Genomic DNA, 12,133 nt, shown 5'->3' with positions numbered 1-12,133 from the left:
TATCTGAATTGTTCAACTAAAGTTTATATAAATCTCAAGATAATTTCAAGTTTTTTAAATTCAATAGTAAAATGAATGTCCATTCAATCTTAAATGTAATATATAATAATTTATTATATGATTAATTAGATAGTATTATGTATAAGAAATTTAATTAGTCTATTCAATTTAATATTTGTTAGTACAAAAAAATTGGGACCTATGAAAAGATTAGATAAAATAAATGAATCTAAAACTTTAATTGAACTTTTAAAGTTCAATTGTTAAGATCAAATGAATACTATATATTTTAATGAGATGTTTTAATATATAATTACAGAATCAAAAAGTAGCATTATTAATATTCCATATATATAAATATTTTGTGACATTAATAATAACAAAAAGACAGACATAGTTTTTTTGTATCTCATATGGTAGCTATAAAACATTTCAAAACAAGTAGTGCAACTTTATCAGAAATAATTATTTATTTTTTGTGTAATAAATTATAATTAAAAAAAGGTTAATTTTAATTTTATATCTTTTAGCAATTTTAAATTTAAGACGATGTAACTTCTTATAAGTTATGAGTTACAATATCCAAATTAGAATTAAATTAGTGTGGTATTTTAATAGTATCTAATTAAAAAGTTAATATTAGTAGAAATTGGTATGGTTTGTACATTTCTGTATAATTCTTTTTTTAATTAATTTTCGTTAAATTTGCATTTTAATTCAATAATTGTTATAAGTATAAAATAAAGGGGATTTTCCTTCACTTTTCTAATTTTTATATAAATTTACATTCTTGTTATATATATATCCTTTTCTCAATTTTGAATTCTATTTACAGATATATTATCAATTTATATATATTAATTAATTAATTATAATGAAATTTACTACATTAGTTACATTCGCTTCAGTTGCTTTAGCTTTAAATTTAGAACAAATTAGATTAATTAATGATAATGAATTAATTATTCAAGATTCTGAATATGGTTATCCAACTATTGTTAATTTAAAAGAAGAAGATAATGAAGTCGAAGAACAAGGTAAAAAAAATTCAAAAACTTCATCAGTTAAATCTTTTTTTTCATCATTAACTAAAACTTCATCATCATCTCATTCAAAAACTACTTCATCATCATCATCAAGTCATTCAACTACAAAAATTACTACTGCTACTCATTCAGAAAAAACTCATACTACTACTGATAAACATGGTTCTACTTCTTATTGGACCAAAACTAAAACTTATTCAATTACTAAAACTGGTGGTGCTGAAGCTGTTCAAGCTGCTGCTGTTGGTGGTCCATTATTAATGGCTTTAGGTTTATTATTATAAATTTAATGAGTATTTAACAATTGAATTAGTTTGCTATTTTTTAACATTGTTGTTTCATTAATTAATTTAATTTTTTTGCCTTTTTTTATTACCAATAAGTTTACTCAAAAAAACATTAGGAATGTTCTGATGTAAATAATTTTTAAGACTTATGCTACAAGTTTTTGAAATATTTATATTCAATTTTTATTCCTTATAAAACACTTTTTATCTTTAATTAATTTAATATATAAAATTTTTTATATCAGATATTACTTATCATTCATACTGTAGATCAGTTTAAGGAGTTGTAACATCAATTGAGTTGTAAAAATTTATTAATGAATCAATCAATTTTTTGATGCCTCATCATTATCTCCTTAAATTTATTTTTTTAATTTCTTGAGCGAGAATACCACGAAGAAAATGAAAACCTAAAACGAACAATACGTATCATTATATGCAAAAATATTCCCCACGTTCACTAAAATTTGAATGATCGCAATTATATACAGAGTAACAATAATCAATTCCTTATCAGTTTAATTTTATTCAAGTACATTTAATTATATAATTCAAGATAAAATATGTCAGGTTTCCCTCGTATTATTTTCTTCTATTTTCGACAAAATTCTTATACATTTTCATGCTTTTTAATTCCTGAATTATAATAAGTCGTAAATTCATATATATGGCCTGTTCAGGTCAGAATTTAAAACTATAATAATCAGAATTTAGCGAAAGTACTCATACGAGCATTAAGTCAAGGAATATTTTTTCTCGACCCATAATTATTTTGTTGGTCCAAAACCACAAACGATAAAAAAATCCATTTCACCGGGGAAGAAAAAATTAAATTTTTTTTTTTTTTTTCAAAACATAAAAAAAATGTGAATCATAAATTTTTCACTTCAAATCGTATAAGTTCAATTCATAAATACTTACTTTATCAGATCTTAGCTTCACTAACCAACCCAAAAAAAATGCTTAAAAGATCTTCAATACTTTATCAATCAATAAGGACAAGATCATCAAGTTCAACATCAGCATTAGCTTATAAAACATTACATCGTAATCAAAAAAGACCACCATTACCAACATTAGAAACTCCAAATTGGTCAGCTGATACAGCAGTATCTTCAATATTATATGAAACCCCAGTTGCATCAAAAGCACCTCCAAAACAACATGTTTTAAATTGTTTAGTACAAAATGAACCTGGTGTATTAAGTTCGGTATCAGGAACATTAGCTGCTAGAGGATTTAATATTGATTCATTAGTTGTTTGTAATACTGAAGTAAAAGATTTATCAAGAATGACTATTGTTTTAAAAGGTTTAGATGGAGTTGTTGAACAAGCAAGAAGACAAATTGAAGATCTTGTTCCAGTATATGCTGTATTAGATTATACAAATGCTGAAATTATAAAAAGAGAATTATTATTAGCAAGAGTTTCATTATTAGGACCAGAATATTTTCAAGAATTAATAGCAACTCATCAATTACATATAGATGATGGATCATCAATTCCAGATTTATCAGCATGTGAATCAGCATATCATCCATCAAATTTAGCTCCAAGTGAAGCCCTTAGACAAAAACATATTCATTTAGATCATATTTCAACTATAACAAAACAATTTGGTGGTAAAGTTGTTGATATAAGTGATAGAAATGTTGTTGTTGAATTATCTGCAAAACCAAGTAGAGTTTCAAGTTTTATTACATTATTACAACCTTTTGGGATATTGGAATTAGCAAGATCAGGAATGATGGCTTTACCTAGAACTCCTCTTGATGGAGTTAATGAAGAAGATGAAGCTGCTGTTGATGCTGCTGATATTGTTGATGCTTCTCAATTACCACCAGGTTAAGAAGACTTCTTGCAAAGATGATTTAATAGTAGGTTTTACTTGACTTTAAATGGTTTACTAATGTATATATAATCAACATTCCTCGATTTATTTTATATAGACAAAAGAATTGACGATAATTATAAATAATAATAACGTATTGTAGATTATCGCTGTCAATTATCTGATTTTTTAAACTTTCTAATTTGCGCACTTTTTTAGAGCCTTTGGAATAACTTCACAAGTTCCAATTTTTTACGAACTAAATTAACACAAGCTAAAGAAGAGTTTAATGTAATTCATTTAGTAGTCGTGTAATAATTCTTTCAATTTGATTTTGTACTTTAGTCGTTAAAGAACACAAAAAAGTATTAATTAGACCAATTCTCTAAAGTTACAAAAGAAAGTTAAGGTAAAAGAGTTTTCTTGTGGTGTATTAATTGCATATGAAATTTGAGAATATTCATTTTAGGTAAATTGTAGTGTGACCTTTTATTTTTGAAAATTTTTAGAGTTTATTAAATTTGGAATTTCTGATTCTTGGTTATATTTAGATACAAAGTTTAATTTTATTCGAATTTTTCTAGTACAATTCTCGATTTTTGGAAGAATTAAGACTAAATTTTAACCAACTCGTAGTGAAGATTCTAGAGTTAAATTCTTTAGATTAGTTTTTTGAACTACGAAATATTCACTAAACTCTATTATCAATTGGACTTAAATAATTTATAAACTTTGAATTTAAAACTAAAAAATAAAAAGAAATTAAAAAAAAACTTAAATCTTTCAAAAACTTCTCATTTGAATATTTTGAAACAAATCCTTCTCTGTTCCTTTACATCTTTGATGAAGCAAACTTTGTAAATTGTAGCTATGTAGTTTTTGAGAGTTTTCCTATATTTTGACAAAAGTATCAGAAAAACTGGAAGTTTAAAATAATAAAAAGATTAATAGAAACGTATTTTATAAATTTTACGAGATTTTGAAAAAAATAACACAAAACAAAACTAATTTTTTAAAGTCAGACGACCATTAACTTAATTTGAATTTTTTACTAAAATTGATTTATTTAAACTTTATGCTACTTATGTTTTCAAATATTTCGTAGTTTAATTCATAAAATTCATAACCATTATTAAATTAAAAGCATACTGTAAAACCTAAGAGTCATCATTTTCTCTAAATTTTTAGTACTTCTGGATTCAAGTCTTTTTTTTTCAGTAACGTATTTTTGTATGTTATAAAATTGAGGTATAGAACAAGAGTATCTCGAATCTAAGATTTTTTCAGATTTGATAGTATAAGGTTTGTAAATTTTTAATTTCATGTCACAATTTCGGTAAATATATTACTTAGTATTTAAGATCTAGATTTATTCAATCTTTGGTTACATTGATTTTTAGTTTATTAAATCTACTATTTTTTCAGTACTTTAATTAAACTTCTTAGGTTTTGAACTGTTAACTTAATGTATTATGAGTGAAAAGCAAAAGTATTAGTCAAAAATAATGAAATAGAGAGGTTTATTCTACAGTTAAAAAAATCACTAATAATTAAATAACTTAAAAAATTATATTATGTATTTGAATGTTCACTTCTAACGTCCTCAACATCATTTGTGTCCTGCACCTCCTCCAATTCTTCTTCCACTTCTTCTATCCTATTTTCGGGCTCTGCATCTTGTATTTCATTTACTTGTTCTGCATCTTGTGATTCATTTACTTGCTCTGCTTCATTATCGATTTCTTCTTCACCTTCATCTTCATTATAAGATGGAGGTCGATTAGGAGGTGCTAGACTATTTAAAGTAATTCTTTCATCTTGTGAATTAACTTCAGAATAAGCATTATAACTAAATCTTTCATTCTCATTACTTGAACTTTGTATTAATTTATTTTCTTCATTACCATTGGTTTCATTCTTATAATTAGACTGAAAAAAATCAGGAGGAAAATCATTTATTCTATCTTGTAAATCATCATCATCTATTTCACTTCTTTCTAACAAAATATCAGAATTAAATTTATTATAAGCAGGTGGTGATGGACCAGTTCCTTCAATAGGTGCATACCCCCAATTTTTAACATTTCCTTCAATAAATACAAATCCTCTTTGACCCAAATTTACATGAACTGAACATATATCATTAGCACCAACAATAGGAAAAATTTGAGCTTTTGTTAAAAATTTAAAATTTTTTATATGACCACCTAATTTTGATTCACTTATTTTTTTACCATTTCTTGTGAAAAATACAGTACCTGATCTAGTTCTATAACCAACACCAATAACGTCACCTTCTGCTAAAGAAGGAAATGGAGGTTCAGTTTGGAATTTAAAAGGTTGATTGTACCTTCTATACCCATTAGAATCATAACTTATTGAATGTATATGTCTACCTGGTAATCTAAACCAAGGATATGGTTTTATTGCTAAACCTATGGATATCAAAGTGTCTTCTGGTTTTGGTAATGAATATATTTTAGATTCGAAGTAATAAACTTCATTTTTTAATGGAATTGGTAAATTTGTTTGTGATGAACATTCAAAATTTTTAAAAAAATTTAATTCATATTTATTTAAAATTAATAAATCATTATTTGTTAATATTGAATCTTTTATAAATTCAAATGCTGATATACCCTTTTCTTGTATTGATAAATTTTGAGATAATGTTAAATCACCACAAATCATAGGATTATTAGCTAAATAATCTTTTGATTGGAAATATAATTCTTGTTCATCACTATTTAATTCTAAATATGCTTGATTTTCTTCTTCTCTTCTTAACTCATCTTCTGAAATATTTCTATTTCTACGAACACAATATACTATTAGTCCCGTTATTGTTAATACTCCTATTATTGATAATGTTGTAATAAATGATATTAGTAATACTTCGTATACTGTATTTGATTGTGGGTTGTTTCTATTATAAGGCGGTATTATATCTGGTTGATCTTTTATAAACATCTTTGTTGTATTATAATAATGTAGTGGGGCAAATATCGATGTGGTTGTATAGTTAAATTAATAAATAAGGTTATATTCTAAAATAATAAATAGTAGAGTAGTTGAGTAATGCAAACTTCTAATAAATAGGTGATATGATAAGTTATATAAGGGTGTTGTTGAATTAAAATCTTGACTTGTAAGTTGTAAATTAGTACTAGATATCAGATATTAGATAAGATGATAAATTAAAAAATGACGGTTTGTGCAATCTTCTATTTTTTCTATTTTGTACTAAAATAAATTTATTAATTTAATTTAAAATGAGTGTATAAATGTCGTTCTGATCAGGGGAAACTGCTAGTAAAATACACTGGTTCATCATTAGCCGAAGAAAGATAAACATCAAAACCTAGATGTATGAGTAAAAAAAAATCCCTAAAAGTAAGAAGAACTAAGTTTTTTTAATAATGAAAGCGTCTTGTTCATAAATGTATTTGGTCCTAGCTGATATATAGTTAGTTGTAACGAAGTCGTACAAAAATTACGACTTGAGCGGTATTAAAATTTTCTAATTGTCTTACTTGTTCATTTTATGACACATTGAGCTTTCAAGACAATCAAAATTTTTGGTAGCGATGTGATTCTTTAATTTTTATTGAATATACCAATGATTATAATTGCAAAATATTTAGCCAATAACGAGTCATTGTCAAATGATCTTAATGTGGGGTCTTAGTTGAATAAGAATTTTGTAAATCATTTTTTATCTTACCATCAGATCATTAAATGTGCTACAAAATCAATCTTTTAATGTAACTTTCTTGATTTGAGAATCAGCCAGCAATTTTTTGGTAGTAAAGTCAAAAATAATTAAAAAAAGAAAAGATTAATTTCAATCAATACTCAGACGAAAGATCGGAAAATTATTTTATTTCTACTTCTGAAAAGGTCAAGCTAATGCTGATTCAAATGAAGTAATCATACTGCTGTTCATAGCCTCGATTCAGTAATCTTTGGTGGTGAAAATAAATTATTTTTTTCTATCGTGTATTTATGTATTTATTTATTGTTACTTAGTTACTAAAAATAACTTGATGTACATAATCTTATAATCATAATAATAATATTAATTAAACGAAAGGAGATAGTAATTAAGTAATGATTAGTTAATAATTATTTTTGTGATATTTAATTCATTTAAATGATTGCACCAAAAAGTAAAGCTATGAAAGAGATTAGTTCATATATTTATATCGGAGTATATGAGTAGTAAGTAATATCTATTTATTCCATGGACTCTGTTGGAATCTCACTAAAATATTTGGTCTTTGATTTTGATTTGATTTTTTAGTAAAATTAAACCGAGATCAATTAAAGAAATATATGTAATGTAATATTACTTAAAATAATTTTACTTATTTAGTATTGTGAAACAAGTATTTTAAAAAATATATTAATTATAATAAATTAATTTATTTTATTTCACTTTACATTATCAATGACATCAAACTTATGATTCCAATTGATTCAACTTTAATTTGTAAAAATTATATATAAAGTACAACTTCTTTTCAAAATTGATTTCAAATTTTGTAATTATTCATCTTCATATAAAAATATTACTACTACTTCAAGAAACAAAAAGTAATTAAAGTTAATCTTATTTCTTCCTCATAATTTTACATAAACATACATTCATTCATTTGTTTCAAATTTAATTTTGAATTTTCAATTTTCACAACATTCACAATAATATTATGGTACTAATATCATCACTATGTTTAACAATATTATCAATTATAACATTATCATTAGCTGACTTATCATGTAATCCATTAAAACAACTGAATTGTTCTCCAAATCCAGCATTAAGTGGATCCATACATGAAACTTTTAATAATGGGTTAGGATCATATTTTACTTCAAGAAATAGACAAGGTGATTTAAATTTTGGTTCAGATGGAATTTCATTAGTTATAAATAAAAGATTTGATAATCCTTCATTTATTTCAAATTTTTATATAATGTTTGGTTATGTTGAAGTTGAAATGCAAGCAGCTGAAGGTAAAGGTATAATATCAAGTTTTTATTTACAAAGTGATGATTTAGATGAAATTGATATAGAATTTTTTGGTGGTGATCCTTATGAATGGCAATCTAATTATTTTTTAAAAGGAGATACAACAACTTATGATAGAGGAGAATATCATCCATTACAACCAAGTCCATTACAAACTTATCATAAATATGCAATAAATTGGACTGAATCAAAAGTAGATTGGTTAATTGATGGTCAAATTGTAAGATCTTTAACGACTGCAAAAATCCAATCTCCTTGTAGAATTTATTCAGGTATATGGGCAGGTGGTGATCCTTCAAATGAAATTGGTACTGTTGAATGGGCTGGTGGATATACTGATTATAGTCAAGTTCCTTTTACTATGCATATAAAATCAATTATTGCGGTTGATTATTCTACTGGTAATTCATATTCTTATAATGATCAATCTGGAAATTTACAATCTATTGTTGCAAATGGTGGTCAAATTAATGGTAGATTCCAACAAGCTCAACAAGATATAGTAAATATTAAAAGTGGTAAAGCAGTTGATAATAGTGGATCATCTAGTCAATCATCTAGTCAATCATCTAGTCAATCGTCTTCATCAAGTTCAAGTTCATCAACTTCAACATCTTCTTTATCTTCAACCACATCAAGCACATTATCCTCAGGTTTAACAACCTCACAATCATCATCAATAAACCTAACTACAATATCATCATCACCACCACCACAATCACCTACATCAAACAATCAATCAAGACTAGTATCAGTAGGTAGTGGAGTAGTATCAACATCAACCAATCTACCAACATCATCTTCATCTTCATCTGCTACTTCGTCTACTACTTCATCAATCACGTCAGATTCTACAACTACAAGATCTGCTTCCACTACCGCATCAGCTTCACAAGCTGAAAATAATGGTCTTATGATACGTAATGAAATTGCCGGGTACTTTGTACTGTTTATAATTTTATGTTTTGCTATTATATAAAAAAAGTTTGGAAATAGATTAATATTATATTTAATTAATTTATTTTGAAAAATACTGACATGATTTACTCTTTGACTCATTTAATGACCTTTACTAATAACTTTAACTAAAAATCAATTAAGAATTCTTATTTATGTGAAGTAATGCGTGTTTGATTTGGTTCAATTTTAGTTGAAGTTATCAAATTTTATGTATTTTAGTTGCAAAATGATACCAAAAAATAAACAAACTGAATAAACACAAATTTTTCGAAATTTTTTAACATAAACTGATCGAAGTTAAACTATATTGTCAAAAAAAACTATCTATAGCCTAGAGACATAATATCATAGATTGTTACTGTCCAATTAAAATTAATCAAACTTGGAATAAAATGGCTTCAAATACTGAAACAAAAAAGTCAAATAATCAGCAAAAAAATCAAAAAATTGTGTAGAAATCGCGCCCAAAAATTATACATGTTAGAAACCCCGGAGTTGTGATTGCCAGAAAACAAGTGACTTGGCGCACTTGGACTTAATAGACTGGATGGCCAAGCTGGTTAAGGCGTGTGACTGTTAATCACAAGATCGGGAGTTCAATCCTCCCTCTGGTCGTTTATTAATTGTCAATGATTCTTTTTTTAATAGTTTAATCTTTTTTTGCACTTTTTACTTTTACAACTACAATGATTCCAGTACCTACTTACTAAAGTTAACTTAATAAATCAAATTTTCTTTTATTCTACTTTACTATACAATTACTTTTTTCCCTTTCTTTTTTAAGGGACTACGTAAACCAACCAATGAACTCTAATTTAAAGAAACATAATTAGCAGGGAAAAGTCCAATTTCTCCAGTTTTAGAATGTTTTCCAGACCACCAATCTTCATCAACAAATTCAATTTCAATAATAAGATCACCTTCTTCAAATCCAATTTCATTATCTTCATCTTTTTCATAATCGTACTCTGCTACTGCTGTGGTACCTTTGGATTCAGATTCGTGTTCCTGTTCTTGTTCTGGTTCAGATTGTGCTTGTGCTTGTGGTGGTTGTGGAATATTTCTTGCTGGGAGTTTTACTGGTGCTTCGTCATCTTCTTCTTCGTCATCGTCGTCTTGATCAAATGAAGGTGGTGGTGGAATGTTTCTTGCTGGTAATTTTGCTGGTTTTTCGTCTTCTTCTTCTTCATCTTCATCTTCTTCTGGTTCTGGTTGTCTTGGTGGAGGAGGAGGTAAATTTCTAGCCGGTAATTTCACTGGTGCTTCGTCTTCTTCCTCGTCGTCTTCATCTTCTGGTTCAGGTTCAGGTTGTCTTTTTGGTGGTGGTGGGAAATTTCTAGCTGGTAAAGGAGCTGGTTTTTCTTCTTCTTCTTCTTGCTCTGGTTGTTCTTCATCATCATCTATTTTATGCTGTTCAAATTTATGAGCTAATTCAGAAGCATGACTTTGAGATTCTTTGTTGTCATGATCATTTTCTTCTTCTTCTTCTTCTTCGCCAGGAGCAACAGTTTTATATTTACCTCTTTTTTCAGCCCAAATTTGTGCAGGAGTTTTACCATTTTCAGCACCAAAATCTCTTGATAATCCACCAGAAGGTTTTTCTTTTGTGGTGTGATTAGAACCAAATGAAGGTTTTGCTCCAAATGTTGGAGTATTTGATGATGTTTTAGTACTAGCTTTATATTTATCAGCTACTGAATGTCCTATTTTGGGTTTTGGTAATGAAGTTAATCTACCATCGTCATGATGATCGTATGCTTTCATACGTTCACTTAATGGTTTTGGTTTATTATCATCTTTTTCTTCTTCTTTTGTAGGTGTAGGTTTTGATTTTGGAGTTGAACTTATTGTATCTGATTTTTGTTTTCTTAAATCATTAATATTTACTTTTGTTGGTTTATAAGTTGATGGAACATTTTCTAATGGTTTTTCATCAAAATCTCTTTCTTCAACATCTTGTGCATCTCCCCATCCATCATCAGAGGAATTTTTTGGTTTTTGTGATGCTCCAAATCCAGTTGATTTTGGAATAAATGATGGTTTACTACTAGTGGTTGTAGGTTTGGATTGAATTGGTTTTGAAACTGTTGGTTTTGCACTAGTGGATGATGAACCACCAGTAGAATTTTTTGAACTACTTGGAGTTGTAGAGTATCTTGCACCAGCAGCAGCACCAACACGGTTTAAAAATTCATCAACATCTAAATCATCTTGATCTCTTGCAGTAATTTGAATATGATATCCACTGAAAATTTTAGATATTTCAGCAAAATTATTAGCAAAAGATAATCTTAATTTTGCAGGTGCATTATCTGGACACCAACCTAAAAGTAAATTTTTAAAAACATCAGATCCAGGTACTGTAACTCTTGCTAATCCAAATTGTACTTGTCCATCTGTAAAATTTTCAACAAATTCATTTAAATCACCAGAACCTGTTTCTAAAACATCTAAAGTTGCATTTTTATCAACTGAATAAACAACATATGAAATACTTGGATCTCCTCTTACTACTTTATTATATGGTTCTTGAATTCTTTTGGAATTGGTTGAAGTATCAATTTTTTCCATCTTTTAAGTAGTTGTAAAGACAATTGAGTAAATGAGTAATTGAGTAATTGAGTAATTGAGTGGGTTGACTAGCCAATGCTAATTATTTTTGTTGCTAAATTTAAAATGGTTAGATTATTTGAAATTTCAACGTTTTTGGTTAATAGCCACCATATAATTAATAATTAAATAGTGGTGATCTAACGCTACCAATATTTTCGGGGTTTAAGTCAAATCAAATTTCAGGTATGGGTTTCAAAATTGAAGTATTATTACTTTATTTATTTACATGTTGTATTTTTATTACCTTCTATTAACTCTAGCCAAACTCTATATTTATAAAATCATTGACATTCCAGATGTCAACTAAACTGATTCTTGATCTGTAGATCAGATTTACTTACTAAAAGCCCATTTAACGGATTT

The 12,133-nt window shown here is 27.0% G+C and overlaps 5 protein-coding genes across 5 annotated transcripts; 3 read left to right on the top strand and 2 right to left on the bottom strand. All coding sequences in view use genetic code 12, as the record gives it.

The window, feature by feature from the left end:
- Nucleotides 1-874: 874 nt before the first annotated feature.
- On the top strand, nt 875-1,330 carry PGA53 (Pga53p; the record flags this gene model as incomplete). Its single annotated transcript, XM_051762080.1, has 1 exon — nt 875-1,330. One exon carries the CDS (start codon nt 875-877, stop codon nt 1,328-1,330), a length of 456 nt encoding a protein of 151 aa, XP_051621222.1.
- A 962-nt stretch (nt 1,331-2,292) lies between these two features.
- Nucleotides 2,293-3,183, top strand: ILV6 (acetolactate synthase regulatory subunit; the record flags this gene model as incomplete). The annotated part of the gene is made up of 1 exon (XM_051762079.1): nt 2,293-3,183. One exon carries the CDS (start codon nt 2,293-2,295, stop codon nt 3,181-3,183), a length of 891 nt encoding a protein of 296 aa, XP_051621221.1.
- Nucleotides 3,184-4,737: 1,554 nt separating this feature from the next.
- On the bottom strand, nt 4,738-6,135 carry KGF54_001682 (uncharacterized protein; the record flags this gene model as incomplete). Its single annotated transcript, XM_051762078.1, has 1 exon — nt 4,738-6,135. The coding sequence occupies one exon, from the start codon at nt 6,133-6,135 to the stop codon at nt 4,738-4,740; it is 1,398 nt and encodes a 465-aa protein (XP_051621220.1).
- Nucleotides 6,136-7,874: 1,739 nt separating this feature from the next.
- CRH11 (transglycosylase) lies at nt 7,875-9,176 on the top strand (the record flags this gene model as incomplete). The annotated part of the gene is made up of 1 exon (XM_051762077.1): nt 7,875-9,176. One exon carries the CDS (start codon nt 7,875-7,877, stop codon nt 9,174-9,176), a length of 1,302 nt encoding a protein of 433 aa, XP_051621219.1.
- Nucleotides 9,177-9,967: 791 nt separating this feature from the next.
- On the bottom strand, nt 9,968-11,728 carry ABP1 (Abp1p; the record flags this gene model as incomplete). Its single annotated transcript, XM_051762076.1, has 1 exon — nt 9,968-11,728. The coding sequence occupies one exon, from the start codon at nt 11,726-11,728 to the stop codon at nt 9,968-9,970; it is 1,761 nt and encodes a 586-aa protein (XP_051621218.1).
- Between the last annotated feature and the right edge of the window lie 405 nt (nt 11,729-12,133).

This window comes from Candida jiufengensis, assembly GCF_024610255.1.
Source record: "Candida jiufengensis strain CBS 10846 chromosome Unknown scaffold5, whole genome shotgun sequence".
In the NCBI taxonomy this organism is placed as follows: Eukaryota; Fungi; Ascomycota; class Pichiomycetes; order Serinales; family Debaryomycetaceae; genus Lodderomyces; species Lodderomyces jiufengensis.
The sequence above is the reverse complement of the archived record's forward strand: the minus strand, read 5'-3'. Positions and strand labels throughout refer to the sequence as shown.